This window comes from Macrobrachium nipponense, chromosome 1, assembly GCF_015104395.2.
Source record: "Macrobrachium nipponense isolate FS-2020 chromosome 1, ASM1510439v2, whole genome shotgun sequence".
Lineage (NCBI taxonomy): Eukaryota > Metazoa > Arthropoda > Malacostraca > Decapoda > Palaemonidae > Macrobrachium > Macrobrachium nipponense.
Window position 1 is genome coordinate 196,683,003 of NC_087200.1, and position 16,814 is coordinate 196,699,816.

The following is a 16,814-nucleotide window of genomic DNA, read 5'->3' on the forward strand; positions in this document are numbered from 1 at the left end:
GGTGTTTAAGAATGAAAGTGAATGAATTTCTACATGAATTTGGTGTTATTGTAGTGTTATGTCATGTAAACAAAATCATAGATGTATATGAAGAGTACCTTAGTTACTGAAGTAGAAAGCTATAAAATAATTAGATTAAATTTTTTTAATTTTAGGGAGATGCTGAAAGATTATCCAAGTTGAAGATCCGTATTGAAGATCCCCCCAGACGGAAAGATATGGTATTTATAGGTGGAGCTGTCCTTGCCGATGTGATGAAAGATCGGGATAATTTCTGGATCTCACGGGAGGAGTACCAAGAGAAGGGTGTCCAGGCTGCGTTAGAAAAACTTATGCCTGGAGGAGCTTCATAAAAGTTGTAGACTTAGGGAATTGGGTTTCTTCAGTATCTGCTGTTGTTGTTGGCTGTTTGTAAGTTACGTCACTTTTTTCTTCCAAGGGGATATTTGTCTTAAGCACTGTTGCCACAGTTCTGTTTTTCAGTTTATTTATCACTCAAGATTGAAATCCCCATACTAGTGATATCACATTAATAAGTGACATAGCATGCAAGACAGCTTTTATGTTGTGCTCTCTCTGGCCAAGTACATTAAACCAGTTGCTGTGTTAATACAGCCGTCTGAGAATTCTTCTTTAGCCATATAGTGCATCAAGTTGAGATCATCCATGGGCAGTACAGGTATTGAGATATATATGTACAGTATATATTTAGATATATATTATGATGAAAGTTATACAGTTGAAAAGTGCCAGAAATTCCATATTACCAATGTATTAAATCTTTTATAACATAGCTCCCATCACATTTAAATATGCTATGAAACAAAGTGAAAGATTTTGATATTTCTGTTAATGAAATATGTATTTTTTTCCCAGATTGTAATTTCATGGCTTTCTTGAATAATATGTCTCTACTTCAGTATCCAAAGATAGGAAATGAGAACAAATTAATGCATAGAATTTTTTATTTATATTTAGTCCTTTTTTTTTATTTGTTTGAAAGAAAGCAGTTGTTGGCAGTCTAAGCAGTATAATACATATGTGCAAATTTCATAAGGAAATGCAGTCCGTTTGGAGAAATCTGTCACTTTTTATGCTAGTATCAAACACATGCATTACACAAAATGTGGATAGTGATTTGAAGTGGAATTGCTGTTTTAACCAATGTTTAAAGCAATTTAAGAAGCCAGGAACTGTTATGCCTAAAAATTAGATTGAAGCTCAATTTTCCTAACCCCTTACATTTTTTTTTGTGGTGAAGTGATACTGAAAATATTTGACAGGTGTTGGAATTCACATTGAAACTAGAACGTTTTTAAGACTAATTATGGCAGTTCCCAGTTATCAGCAATCCGGTTTTATGGGACTTGTTTAGTGCAGAAAATCTTCAATATTCGCCACCAAAATGTGCTGATTTTTGGTTATCGGTGCCAATAAGAGTACTGGCGCCAATACATATATGCATACATACCTAACAGAGGCAACATTAACCGTTTATCGGAGCCAAAATCCAGTTATCGGCAATTTTCACTTAATGTCAAACCATTGAAACGGAACGCCCCCCCGATTACCAGGGACTGCCTGTAATTGCCCCAAGACTAATTTCATTGTCCTAATGACATACCACAAAAAATTATATGTAGTCCTTGACAGTTAAAAAGCTGAAACTGGTACTTCATTAACAGAAATCTCAAAAGTGTACTGTTGGTATATTTTGTATGCATGGAAAGATCATATTTTTCCCTCAAGTTAGTTGATATGTAATTCCATTGTGTTGGATACATAAATATTCAGGACAGTGCATCAGCACTCATATGATTTGTCTCTTCACTGATAGTATCTGATTTATGTATACATGAGTATATGTTATGGAAGTAATATTAGGTTATTATTACTAGCAACTGAAGGACTTCACAGAAAGTTTGTATGAACTAGTCTTTTATAATGATTTTCAAAGTATTCAAGTTGAATAGTCTTTGAATGGGTACAACTTGAGGTTGCATAATTGTGTAAGTTGTTTAGACCAGATAATTTGCACACGGTTGATGCAGAAATTTATGAAAGTATTGTATATGTATTTTAAATCTAATTTATTTAGGATGGTTAAGTTTTCATAGTCCTTAGTGAATCACGAGTTCTCTTTTTATGAATGTGCACTGAAATAGATATGGAAGGATTATATTTTGACTAAGTGCAGTTTTTGTATTATCAGTGAAGATCTCTGGTTTTTGTTTGGTAAATTTTTCTTCCAGCTTCTGAACTAAAACTATTTTCATGATTTAAAATAATAGATTTGCATTTTTAGCTATGTAAAATTTTTCTATCAGCTGTTTGTTGCAGTGTGGTGGGGTTCCTTTTTTTCAGTTCAGCTCAGGCACTTAGTGTATATTTTGAATGAAAACCTTTATTAGTGCTCTTATTTTTGTTTCAGAGAAACAGGGTACTATACAGTTCATAGAAATTTTAAGGATACCCTGCAGCTCTCATATGTTTGCAGATCAGAAATAGTGGAAAGATATATCTAGGCTTAATCAATTTCAGTTACTAGCCTCAAGTCTACTGCCCATTAACAAGTTATTATATTTTTCCCCTGTGTTTGAGTTATGATTATTGAATTTGTAAGAAAGCAGCATTTAGTGAAAGGATATGTGAAATATGTATTACCTACTTGTCCCTACAGCAAGTAAATTATGAAGTCTGACACAGAACTTATTACAGGTTACTCTTGAAAATCTTGTCCTAAAATATTTATAAGATTCTGAACTGTTTCAGTGTTTCTTTCTTGAAAAGAAGCATGATGGTTTAAAATTATTTTTAGAGATTTCTTTTGGATTTGAAAGAAAAATCAGATACTAATTGCATATTGATTTAAGATGTTTATATGTCATTTTAAGAATGAAACTCTGTTGCACAAAATGTTGTATTTTCAAAAACAAGTACATTCTTTCTCCTGTAAAATATTTATATAATAATTTCACAGAATTATCAACAGCACAAATTTACTCTTTTCAAACTGGTAACTTGAATTTTAACACTTTCATAGGAATTCAGTAAAAAAAACTTTTTAGTTATAAATTCCAGGATTACTTTTTATACAGTTTTCTTGGAAAAGGGAATTTCTTATGTTGTAGGGTATTATAGCCAAAGTTGGAATGATATTGAAATAATAGGGCTAGTTATTACATTTGAAGCCCCGTATATGTTGATTATTATTTATTATTGGCACAGTATTTCCAAGTTACTAGTTTTAGCACTTTTCTGTTCCTATTTGGCTTTATTACTGTACTTTGTCAAAATCTTCAGAATTTTAAGGGATTACTAATAATTTTGCCTTTCATCTTTGCCTGCCCTGTTTTCAGTTGTATCAATATCCATTGATTTGTTGATTGATTTGTATCAATATCCAATGGGTTGTTGACTGATTTGTAAAGTATTTTCAAGTTTTTTACGTATCCTGTATTGCTGCTCTTTTAAAACGTGTGGTCTTTGTAAAGAAATTATTATTTTTTTTTTTTTTGCTAGATTTTGAGTCTTGCATTCCAATGTTCCAGGAATCATGGAAGTGAACTTTGGCACTTCTAGTTAAATTTTACATTTTTGGGGATTGAGGGAAGATTTTGAAGTTCCAAAGGGACTATCTTGTTATATATTAATGTGCTGAATGTCTTATTTGTTGAAAAATTTTCAAATAAAAATTTCCTAAATAAAGAAATAGATGATTACACTTTCTTTACCATTGCTGATAATGTACTTTTTTTTCTTATTTTTATTAATTACTTTGGACTGTGTTGCCATTGTTGGGGGGTTACAGGGTTGCAGTTGTAAGGTAATAACCCCACTGCTTTGATGACTAGCCCTGGAAGCCTTGCACTTTGGCTGCTTTATGTATTATAGTCGGGCCTGTTTTTTCCTCTTAGTAATAGTTTAATATTTATTTTCTTCTACAGTATTAAAACTGACTTTACAATGACGACCCCAAAATTATTTGGAGTATGGAAAGTTGTGCTCTTGAACCTTGGATTTAGGGTGAAACTGTTAGGCATGTCTCTTCAAGTGTAAGACTAGTCTGACATGGCTGCACAAGAAGAAGCAAAAGGCCAAAACTTTGCACTTGGTGCTGGGTTCGATCTTGGCAAACTGAATACCCGTAAAGTACAGCCTGCGAGGGAGGCGTTTGAAAATGAGAAAGAAGTCCAGCGGAAGAGAATGCAGAGGAACACCCTTCAAGAGATTCTGGTCGTCCAACCAACAACAAAGATCTTCTCTCACTTCCAGGGACAGGAACCCTTATTAGGGGCGAGTCCCCAGCCAGAGACCAGAATTCCCTCAGTCTCCATTGCAGAGACCAAAGATGAAGTGGCCCATGAGGGACCAGCTTCTCCAGAGAAGACAAAATTCCCAGAAGAACCTGCCACTGATGAGCTGACTGATCTGGTTGCAATAGGAAGTCGCGCGCCACTACTCGCAACTTCTCCAACCTCTGATCCGACGGGAAAACTCTTAGAGACTGCCGTATCGGCGACCATGCCAAGATAGAGAATCCTTTGACTGGATACGATATTTGATTACTCTTGGTTTACCATGATGTCGAGTTCCAGACATAACCTTCTCTCTGGAACCTGCCAAGACCAACCAATCGTAAAGGTACCCCAGCAAACGGATCCCCTGAGCACAGCATTGCCGAAGTACACCTTTTTCGTCTGCTATGCAGAGTTTTAACACTACGGGCAGCTCTCACACACTTTCATGCGGAGTGCGGAATCTGCATTCCGCATGGGACTGCACGTCCTCTGCACACTATTTCATTAATTTTTTTTAAATTTCTAACTTGAATTTATATTATCTAACAATCACATACGTGAAATATTTGCATAACACGTAGATGAAAAGCATATTGCATAACTGTAATTAAGTCTATTTGTCACTCTGTACACATTTGCGCTTCAAACGCTGCCAAAATCCTTCCCCAGGGCTGTGAGAATTTGATAAGAGGAATCTATACATATTTTTCCCATAGTGCAAAGAGACACAGTGAATTCCAACAATTCCAAGTTTTTTGCAATACAGAGCCACATAAAATTCTCCATGTCTCACAGACCCGATGGCTGTCACTTCACATGGCTGTATCCTGTATTTAGAACAGTGGCAGCCATTAACTATGTATTTCAGGGGGAAACATCTTGAGGATAGGCTCCCAACATCCACTCACATCTACAAAGGATTAAATGATTGTTTCATGCATATGTACTTCATATTTTTAAACTATATCCTTCCTAAATTCAACACACATTCAACTTATTACTTCAGGGGAAGGAACCTATGGTGCATTTGCTGTATGAAGCTTGTCGTGACTTATATCTACAAATACTAAGGAACTATTATCCACGACACCACTGACCACAAATAATATATGTAAAATAAATCTAGCAGATAAAAATCATTTGTTCCAATATGTAATACAAACCATCGGTCCTTTAACAATAGGAATGTAACTTGTGGCAGCTGGAACTGGTCGTAAGCCTTGAACAAGGGAGTTCGGTAGTTAACTGCTTGTCCGACAGTCAGCGCACCGCGCGACTGGGAGGTGAAGAATCACTTTGCTTTCGGCCGCGCTGGGTGACAGACGTGTTCTCCACTTCTCTCTGCCCACCATCGTCGCATGTTTCGTACCTTTAAAACTTTGGTTTGCCTTCTATTTCTAGTGTGCTTGTGTGAAAATCCCGTAAGTACTTGTGATTTTTGTAATTATTCTGTGATTATGGATTCTTGTGAGCTGGAGAGTTCCCCACGCCCCCCCATCAGCCGCAGACTGTGCCCTGGTGTGGAGGGCCGTAAGTGTGGGGCCTTCCGCTCTTTTATCGAGGTAGATCCTCATGATTTATGTGCTCGGTGTCGGGGGTACGAATGCTCTCGCACCGAGCCTTGTGATATGTGTTGTATGTGGTCGGAGGAGCAGTGGGCGCGATACGAGGGGAGGAAGAAACAACGTAATCCTGCCAGGGAGTCATCGGTGATTATACATTGTACAATGGTTATTGGTATTTTATGCATTGTTGAAATATGGTGGGTGTCCTATATATGGACAGCATATGGTTGATTCTAGAAGGTATTTGTTGATGTGTTCAAGTTGTGTTGTGACGTCATAGACAAGATGGCAGCGGCGTCGGGGGGATGTAAACAATAACACGGTGAGGTAGAAAGCACGTGTTGGTGTTGTGTGGTTGGTAGGGGAGAGCTCTCTGTCTGGTAGGAGTTTTGGGTCGTAAGTCTTGTTGTGCTGTTGTTCTAAGGTGATTTCTGGAGTATACTGAGGCAGGAGAAAGCGTACAGGTGGGTAGATTATTCATTTGTGTAAATAAAAGGGGTTAGGCTAGGCTAAAATTCTAACTGGTAGCAGAGCGTGGTTGATCAAAGATGCCTGGATCCGACAGTGGAGAAGGGAATGTCCTAGGTTTAGCAGGATACAAGAAGAATACAAAGAATGGAAAGGTCAAGCCAAAGATTGGCTATTGTTGTATGGAGAAGATACAAAATACCCGGCGATAGAAATGAGAATGAGCTTAAAAGGAAAAGCCCGAGAGCTAGTGGAAGCATTAGATAGAGATAAACTTACTGGTACAGAGGGTCCAAAGTTAATCCGAGAGAAACTGGATAAAACCTATCTAAAAGACTCGGTAATGGAGAATTACGGCAGAGTAAAAAGTTACCTTCTAATAAGAAGAGAATCTAGTGAAACGATGGCGGACTATTTAATTAGATATGAGAAGGCAGCATCTGAGTATGAAAGAGCAATGGGGAAAGGCGCGCTTGAAGGGGAAGTCAAGGGTTATCATGTAATAGAGCAAGCAAATCTCAAGGAAAATAAAAAACAAACGGTATAATCGGCTTGTGGGCAAGAAAAGCTAGAGTACGGAACAGTGTCACAAACAATTAAAAGACTATTTGAGGGATTAGGGACTAAAGAGGAACGGGAAAGGTTGGGGTCGTCAGAAGGCAATGCCAGTTCTGGGAGAGGGAGGGAAAACCAGAGATAGCGGGGAAGATGGAACCGAGGTAGGGGTGGTAGAAATCCTATGAACAAAGAAGGGAAGGTAACAGTACATATGTGCAATTTGCAGCTCGGAATGGCATTGGGCTAGGGATTGTCCTCAGAATTTTCATAATAGGAAGAAAACTGAAACAAGACTAGAATAAAATAAGCTGAAAACAGAAACTGGGACAGAAGAAGAGGAGGTTTATGTAGGAGAAGTTAATAAAATAGTGGAAGCGTTGTGGGAGGTGGTTGATGCAATTTTGGACACAGGGTGTAAATCAACAGTGTGCGGGGAATTGTGACTAGCACATATTGTCATGGATTTGAATCGGGAAGAGTTGACGAGAATGAGGGACACTAACACTAGGACAGAGTCTAATAAAGTGTTTAATTTTGGCGAGACATCTTATAAGTCCAAAGGAATAATAGAAATACCTGTGATACTAAAAAACCTAAGTTTTTATTTGAAGACAGAAATTCTGCAGGGTGATATACCCTGGCTGATAGGTAAGCAAACCATGAGTAAAATGGGTATGACCCTAAATTTGAAAGAAAATTGTGTCATAATAGAAGTATTAGGGGGAATGAAAGTAGAGTTACGAGAAGACAAACAGGGTCATTTAAGAGTACCTATAAGGAGGAGGAAGGTAGAAGAATTATTACTGGGGGGTTGGAAGGGAAATTAAGAACACAATGAAGAAATTACATTTACCGTTTGGTCATGGAAGTGGAGATAAAATATGGAAGCTAACAGAGGAAGCACAATGGAGTAATGGGTTAATCGACTAAGAAAGAGGAATTAAGAAAGTTACTAACGGAACTGATTGAAAATCGTGAGGTTTGTAAAAGATACAAAAGAAACCCCGCCAAACCAGTAGTAGGCTTTTCTTGGAGTAAAACGTTAATGAAGTTGTAGTGATGAATGTGGGAGAGATAGAAGAGAGAGAAAGTTATTGTTAATAGTGGATATGGCAACGAGGTATTGTCAGGTCTGTTGGATAAAAGATAAGAAACCAGAAACTATAATAAAGACACTTTTTGAGTGCTGGTTTGCTATATTTGGAGCGCCCTCCAAAATATTGTCAGATAATGGAGGAAAATTTCAAAATGAAAAAGTAAGGAGGAGGACAGATAGATGAAATATTAAAGTATTAGCCACCACAGCATCAGAATCTCCGTGGAGCAACGGATTATGTGAAAAGACCGTAGGCATGATCAAGGGAAGTGTAAGAAAGATGATGGAGGAAAAGGAAGTAGATTGGACCATAGCATTGAAATGGGCAGTGAGTGCTAGGAACTGCTTAATGAATATTGGAGGTTTCTCTCCCAACCAATTAGTATTTGGAAAAAACCCTTCACTGCCTAACCTAATGGGAGAAGAAAGTTCAAGTCCTGCAAGCAGAGAAAAAAGGATGGAAGAAGGTATGGTAAGGGACACACTGAATGCAATGCACAAGGCCAGAGAAGCATTTATAAAAAATGAGTCATGTAATAAAATAAGAATAGCGTTAAACAAAAACATCAGAGAACATAAATTTGAAGAAGCAGTGGTAGGAGATGAGGTATTCTATAAGAGGGAAAATGAAAACGAATGGAGAGGACCTGCTCAGGTAGTGGGAGTATCGGGGAAAATAATAATAGTCAAACATGGGGATTCTTTAAGAGAAGTAGCTAGGATACATGTGACTAGGATTCAATGACGATCACCAGATACAGAAGAGATATCTGCTAGAATAGATAAATCCCATGGTGTGAAAGGTAGATCAGATGGCCCAAATGAAGGGAAAGTAGATTGGCAAGAAGGAGAGGAGATAATAGTAGGTGGGAAAAGGAATGCAGACACAGAAGAGACTATAGAGAGGTGATAGAGGAAACAGTGGAAGATACCAGGGAAAGTGGGTCAATAGAAGGCGAATTAATGGAAGAAATACCAAAATTCAAAAAGAGAAATAGAGTTAGAGCTATAAACAACTATACAGGACAAGTAGAAGAATGGACTATATTAGGTCTTGCAGGAAAAAGATTAAGCCAAGCATGGGCTGATTCACACAATGTACAAGACTCGCAGTCAGGTGACAAAGGGTGAGTTAACTTGAGGGATTATAGTCGGGTAGAAAAAATTGAAGATGAAGAGGAGGTGTAGCTGGAATTTGAATTTAGAAGCATAAAGAACTTCAAAGTTGGAGAGATAACCAGGTATATGAGGAGGTAAATGATGTTGGACAAAAAGCTATATCTACAAGATGGACAGTAACTGAAAAGATAAAAGGGGGGAAAGGATATGTAAAGCAAGATTGGTAGCTAGAGAGTTTGAAGAAGAGATGGCAGAGTGGGAAAAGGACACTCCCACATGCAATGCTGAAATTTTAAAATTCTGGCTAACCATAATAAAGGTGAATAATTGGAATTGTTATACATTAGATGTCAAAACTGCATATTTACAAGGTGACGAGATACAAAGAGAAGTGTATTTGAAGCCACCGAGGGAAGACGGTTGGAGGGGATTATGGAAGTAGAAGAAAACCGTCTATGGGGTTAAGGATGCAGCAAAAGCATGGTATTGTAAAGTGGTGAAAGTAGTGAAGGAGCTTCAAGGTGAGAGAAGTAGACTAGAACCTCATATATTCTTCTGGAAAAAGGACAATAAATTGAATGGGATTTTGTGTACACACGTAGATGATTTTTGCTACGGAGGAACTGAAGGGTTCTTAAAGGAAACGATTGGGAAATTGCAAGTAGGAGACAAGAGAGTAAAAGGTTCAAGTATATAGGGGTAGTAATAGAGCAGGAGAATAGATTTTCCCTTAATCAGTGGCAGTATATAAATTCTATAAGAGAACCAGAGGCTAGAAGATATACGGGTAACTACATAGAGAAAGCATATATATATTCAGATGGAAGCGAAGAAGAGGGCACTACAGTTCTGGGAGTCTGCCGCCACTGCCAGATTCCAGATAAGAAACAGGGTTGACAACTTCAGAGTCTGTAAATAAACCAAAATTCTCTTTCCCTTAGGAAGAAGTTGTATCCTGAGAGACTAAAATAATTATAATATGCGAGGATGGGGGGAAATACGGTAGAGCCGTAGCGCCCACACCCCGATCCTCTTAAAATGACAGAAAGAAATGACAATCACAACTGACCCTGCAAGCAGAAGGGAAGATTGCCACCGTCTGCCATTAAAAATCATCCCGGACATCCCAAAACACATTCTGAAAGACTAAAACATTACAAAGTTCCCAGACGTGTGTGAAAAGATATATAAAACATAAATGTCAATACACATATCGAAATTAAAACACTAAACCAAAGAAAGGGGTCCTGTTTCCCTGAAGGCAATATGTAACTACTACTCTCTAGGAGACAGAACAACTTATCACACACAACGCAAGAGATGCAGATGCAGAGTGAAAGACATATATACTGCAAAAGCATCTATTTAAGGAATGTCAACACGATAAAACAAGGATGGCTTGTCCAAAAACGTTTATGTCCATGAAACTTCTGAGCAGCGCAGGCTAATATAAAAAAACCAGCTTGGAAAAGGAGAGCGAAGCGAAACTCCGCTTTCCATGGCGGTAAAAGAAAGACTGGCATATTGCAGGGTACCAGCTTGGTCGTTGACCAAACATTCACCCTGTATATGCATGAGTTGCCAGATGCCACAGATTCCTTGTTTTGCAATCTTTGATTGTTTTTACCAGTTTCCAGCTAGTGCAAGAAGATTATCCTATTGTTAAGACAGAAAGGTTTGTTAGCTATGAAAAATACAAATAGGCAGTCCCCGGGTTATGACGGGTTCGGGTTACAACGTTCCGAGGTTAAGGCGCTTCTCAATTATATTCATCAGACATTATTTCCAGGGTTACGACGCCTACAATGCTCATCTGGCAGATGAAATATGACACCAAAAATGCAAAATAATCAATATTTTAAGTTTTTTTTTATGAAAATTGCAATAAGAATGCAGTTTACATAGTTTTCAATGCCCCAAAGCATTAAAAGTAAGGTTTTCTTAGGATTTTTTACGATGTTCTGGCTTACAACGATTTTCAGCTTACGACGCGTCTCAAGAACGGAACCCCCGTCGTAACCCGGGGACTGCCTGTAGATTAAAAAATTTGTCATATTTAACATCATGCAAAAACTTCACTCAATAAGGTTGTGAGGTCACCTGCAAATTTTCATTAAAAACTTTCTTAAGGAGAGGACTTTCCAATTTGGAAGCAAGCCTATACAACCATTTTTGAATATATGAATGCTTGGATGTTTAGGGTTCTATTGCTTAATGGCCATGAGTGCATTATAATAATCTGAGTATATGGTGACAGTATTACTCTGTAGAGTAGAAACAATCTCAAGAGATTTGGCTAATGCAGTTAATTCAGCTGCAAAAATAGAGGAATTATTAGATAGTCTGCCAAAAATGAGCTATTACCATGACTTGCCCCATTAAAGAAAGTATCCTACTCAGTGTGGGGAGCAGGACATGACATCATGTTAATGTTACATAAGACATCAATTTTATCTATAATAGACTACTGTTGTCCTTTACATATATTCTTCAGTCTCTGAAACAACATTACAAAATCTTGATGAATTGCACCACAAAGGGATACATTTGTGTACTGATGCATTTTGATAATCTCCAATAAATTACCTTTCAGGCATTACTTGCAATTTAATAACACTATGTAGGGGCCTCTCCCTACAAGCAGGATCATCTCCTGCAGCTGCCTGTTTTCTGAATTGTAATCCTAGGATTGAATGTCGTGGTGCTAGCTCCTTCCCAAAAACCAAATACTTAATGAACTCTCATAATATAACACCAATTTTCCCTCCAATAGAACACCCACCACTTTGGACTGAAACAAATATAAATATTCACCTTTTTGTCTTATCTTCTTAAGAAAATATGACTAACACAGATATATCATTTTAGTGATGCTCTAGAATACATTCGAAAAAATGGAAACCAGTTCATGATATATAGAGATGGCTCAAAAAACAATATTGAAGTGAGAGCTTTGGCTTTCTCGAATGATAAATTAATCAACGTAGGCCCTCCTTTAATTTCATATGCGTTTACTGCAGAACTCTCAGCCATACGAGCAGCACTTGATATAATATCTGAGAGGTGAGTGGTCTCTTCCAAAATTTTCAGCAACTCACATAGTGCTATAAACAAGTATAAATCTTCAAATCAACTTGCCCAAGAAATCCAAATAAAGATCCATCAACTTCTCCAATGTGGATAATCAATAAAAACTTATTGGATTCTGGCAGTGAAGGGAATGAAAACCTAGATTCTGCCACTAAATTAGCATGCACGATTACCCAGACAGTTTCATATGCCCCAGTATCAGACTGGATAGTGTCTGTCAAATTTCTAATATATCAAGATTGGCAAACAGATTGGTCTTCAGTACCAATATCAAACAAGCTGAAAAATATAAAAGCTGAGGTGTACCCATGGGTTTCATCATCTCAAAAAGTGAGATCTGAAGAAGCAATTTTAACAAGACTTCATATGGGTCATACTATACTTGCTCATTGTCATCTAATGTCAACCACACATTCTGACATAGTTAAATGTAATAGATGCTAGGTTATCAGTGCCATTAACTGAAACTCGGCACCATAAATCACCGAGTTTTGGTTAATGGCAGTTTTCGCTTATTAGCACCCCGCCGAGAATGGAAACCCCACCAATAACTGGGGACTGCCTGTACTCGTACTTCAACCTGACCGATACTCAATGTCCTACAAGAAAAACAAAGTCAATAACCCACATGACAACTATATTCAACAAAATAAATAAATAAAAAGCATTTCACAACATAAAATTTAACAAAACAGATGATCAAAATCACGTCACTGTGGTGATGCACACCAACTTGAGACAGAGAGAGGCAATGTTTATACTACTGCGGAGAAAAGGAGAAGAGACAGTAAACACATGACCATATGTACTTAAAAACAGTACTAATTCACATAAATAAATAAAAGAAGGGAATTTCACAAATCTGACATGATACAGTATATAAAAACAATCCAATGTACCTGACGCAGTAACAATAAAAAATCAAAAGTGTCTTACTTGGGTGGGTGTTTGGGAGGAGGGGATGGTGGTGGGGTTATTGAGTGGGAGATGGGTGTCCGCTTCCAACTGACTTCCCAGCTTAGCTCGATTGATTATTCACTTTCACTACATTTCGCCCACCTCTTTCATTTACACTCAATTCACCCAAATAATTTCTATTTGTTATGGTCAAATACCTCTCAAGTGACACTTGCTTTTTACAAATTTTTAAGACGATAAAAGTAAATCATCCCACATCATGGAACATACTGGCACCGTGTTCAGCTTCTGCACGTCTTGGATTGTTTGTTTAAACGACTTCCTTGTGAAAAGTTATTTGATCTCTTTTTCTTTTCTTATTTGCATTCTTTACTTATTACTTATTTGTTTGCTAAATCCTCAAGTTTATTGAATTATAATTGTAAATTCTGCCATTTGCCAACATTCAGTTGATGTGTAGTAGCAATCATACACACATGAGTGATTGTTTTCACATCTGCCGGACACTGATTGCTCTCTCTCTAACATGCATGTGACATCTGCTGGAACACTTATTACTCTCTCTCTCTCTCTCACATACACCTGCACAGACAATTGGACACAACATCAATTTCTCTGATTATCCTTGCAAAAGATCAACCCATAGTTTGTGAAACCGACTATGCCTTCACCAGATGAAGAAGTGGAACAGTTAAAATCTCTGCAACAGCTGTGAAAGGTATGTCATTCCTTAACATTCTGAGTTTACCTTTTCTATTAGCATTTTTATAGTGTTTGGCTGGGTAGAGAGGCAAGCATCAGTACAGTCTTACCTGACCCCTCCCTCCCCCACTGTATCAACCTCCAGGGAGGTAACCCTAGTGATCGAGACGGTGGAGGTTCTAACTCCTCCACCCTATCCCAGCCCCCTTGCCAACCCTCAGCACCTCAAGAGAGCAAGAGGGTTCCAACACAAAACTTTTCTACTCTCCTTCACCACTTTTTTCCTCCTCCTAATAGCTGCTCCTCCACCAGGAGGCAGAGCAGACCCAGTCAGGCCAGTGTCCACTGACCAATGTTTCTGGCAGAGGCACTCACCATTGTCCCTCCACTCAAACAGACGCAGAGACTCCAGGCACTGTGGATGTTCCAGCTCCTCCCACTGCTCTTAGGACAGACTGCCAACTATGAGAGCCATGGGTCAGACCTAGAAGCTAATACAAGGACCCTACTCTACTTCTGCAAAGGGCTCAAATGTCTCTCAGTCTTCTCATCCCTCCTAACCAAGTCAGCCCTAAAAAAAAACAAAGAAAGGGCAAGGAGAAAAGGGGTTTCCAATTCGAATGACTTCTCTTCCTTCCTTTGCCAGGTGTGGGTTGGGGGGGCTGCCTCTTGTATCACCAGATGGTGTGGCAGCAAAACAGGGTAGAGCAGTGGGTAGCAAAGGTCTTGATGGATGGATATAGACTCCCATTTAAGGACCATTCCCCCCTCCCTCCATGCTTCTCCTGAGAAGAACAACTCAGAGTTTGTGTAAGCAACTATGCCTTCAGCAGATGAACAAGAGGTGAAACAGCTAAAATCTCTACAACAGCAGAGAAAGTTATGTCCTTCCTGAAGCATTTTGGGTTTACCTTTTCTTTTAGCATTTTGTCTTTGGCTGGGCAGAGAGGCAAGCATTAGTATGGTCTCACCCAACCTCCTCTGTCCCCACTGTATTAACCTCCAAGGAGGTACCCCCAGTGGTCAAGACGGTAGAGGTTCTAACCCCTCCATCCTGGCCCAGCCCCCTTGCCAACCCTTGGCAAGAAGTTTACTGACAAAAAATGTTGCCATTCTCCTCCACCACTTTTTTTCTCCTTGCCCTCATCCAAATTATCAGACCCTGCCTACTGATGATAAAGGTTGAAGAAAACGAAGTATTCTTGAAGAGAACATCTCTGCTCCTCTCCCAGAAGGCAAAACAGATCCAGTTGGGGCCCTGTCCATTAACTGATATTCCTGGAGGAAGCACTTGTCATTATTTCTCCACTTAAACTGCAGCAGGACTCTCGTTTTTGCAAAGATCCCAGGCACTGTAGGTTTTCCTGCTCCTCCCACTGCTCTCATGGTAGACCTGCCAACTATGAGCACAATGGATCAGACCAAGACTGCCCTACTGTCAACACAGCAAAACATCCCACATATGAAGCCACTGCAAAGGCTACCTATGCAAATGGCTCAAAACCCTCGAACCCTTTGGCCCCTTCTACCTGAGTCAGCCTAAAAGAGGTAGGGGGTAGGCCTGTCTCTTGTATCTCATTTCCAACACATATCACCTATTCGATCAAGTTCAAAGCTCTGTATACAGAGGTCAAAACTATGATGCACAAGGAAGCCATGGAGACCATTCACACCAGGAGGCCTTCATAGCCCTCTCAGCACTGTACAACTACATCAGAACGGACACCCTTCATGATGGAGATGGCTCATTCAGTGCTGCATTTTATCAGAGAGGGAGACTTCATGATCTCGACTGATCTCCAGGATGCTTATTTCCACGAATGTATTCACCATAACTCGAGAAAGTTCCTTTGCTTCCTATGCTAAGGGTAGGTCTTTCAGTCCTAGGCCCTCTGCTTTGGCTGGTATCTACCAGGGTTTCCACACATTCCAATAGAATCCATCTGTTATGTTATCTAGACAACTGGTTCATTCACCTTTGCTTTGTTAGTTCACCCTTTGCTTTATCAGAGAAGCTTCTCCAGGACAGACAATGTCTGCTGTCCCTTTACCCAGAGTCTGGGGATTATCATAACAGAGCAGAAATCTGATTGTGCTCCTAAACAGATCAGCATCACACAGGTAACGAATTACACCAAAGCATAAAAGGGATCATATTTATATATCCATAAGGAAAATAGTCCTATCTGTTAATTCACAAACTTGTCGACATATATAACATTGGAAATAAAATAAAGTTTAACAATACTTGGCAACGTTATGTTGAGTCTGAGATTTTGGACGATACTAGTAGAGAGAGAGAGAGAGAGAAGTTTCTCACGGGCTTAGACTTATTTCAATACCTTGATGTTCTTAAAGGCAAGAATTTTGATCCTAATATAAAAGTCTCAGGATATAACCTAGCCGGGGACCCAACCCCTCCCCTCACGCCGGTGAACTTACTGACATCCCAAGCAGGGGTTTAGGAGGCCAGCCTTCTACAACAAGTGCCAGCCAACCTCAGATGGCAAGTGACTACCCAACCCCCCATCCACCCAAATGATCAACTCTTTCATTTCCCATCTTCGTGAGTTACCATGGATACATTAGATATAATATCTTGGAATATTTTTGGCCTCAAGAGGAACATTCCTCTCCTAAACATGTTCTGCAAATACTTCCAAGGCATCATTGTATTGCAAGAAATGCTCCTCTGGCCACATGACCTTGTCATCTGCGATTCAGTACATGAAGGCTTCAACACTTTCTCGACCTCATCAATGCAAGTTACAGATCAAATAGTAGCCAGTTGCCCAAAAGGGGGCCTTTCTTACCTGTGGCACAAATCATTAAGACCATAAGGTAAATGTGATGACCTACATGAGTGATAGATTTCTGGGGCTTCATTTTGAATCCTCTTTCTTTTGTTCTTTTCTTCAGCCAAATGTAAATTTTGAGAAATAAATTTGGGCCTGTAAAGTGAAATTCAAAATATGAATAAGGATGTGAGCTGTAGAG

At 38.9% G+C, this 16,814-nt stretch overlaps 1 protein-coding gene across 4 annotated transcripts in view; it reads left to right on the forward strand.

Moving 5' to 3' along the window:
• Window positions 1–3,712, forward strand: part of LOC135219990 (actin-related protein 2-like) — an 83,872-nt gene extending 80,160 nt beyond the window's left edge. For all 4 annotated transcript variants that reach the window (XM_064257268.1, XM_064257269.1, XM_064257270.1 and 1 more), the window contains one exon: window positions 156–3,712. In XM_064257268.1, the coding sequence (XP_064113338.1) occupies window positions 156–353 (198 nt within the window). In that variant the 3' untranslated portion in view covers window positions 354–3,712. The remainder of the gene's footprint in view (window positions 1–155) is intronic.
• Window positions 3,713–16,814: the final 13,102 nt, after the last annotated feature.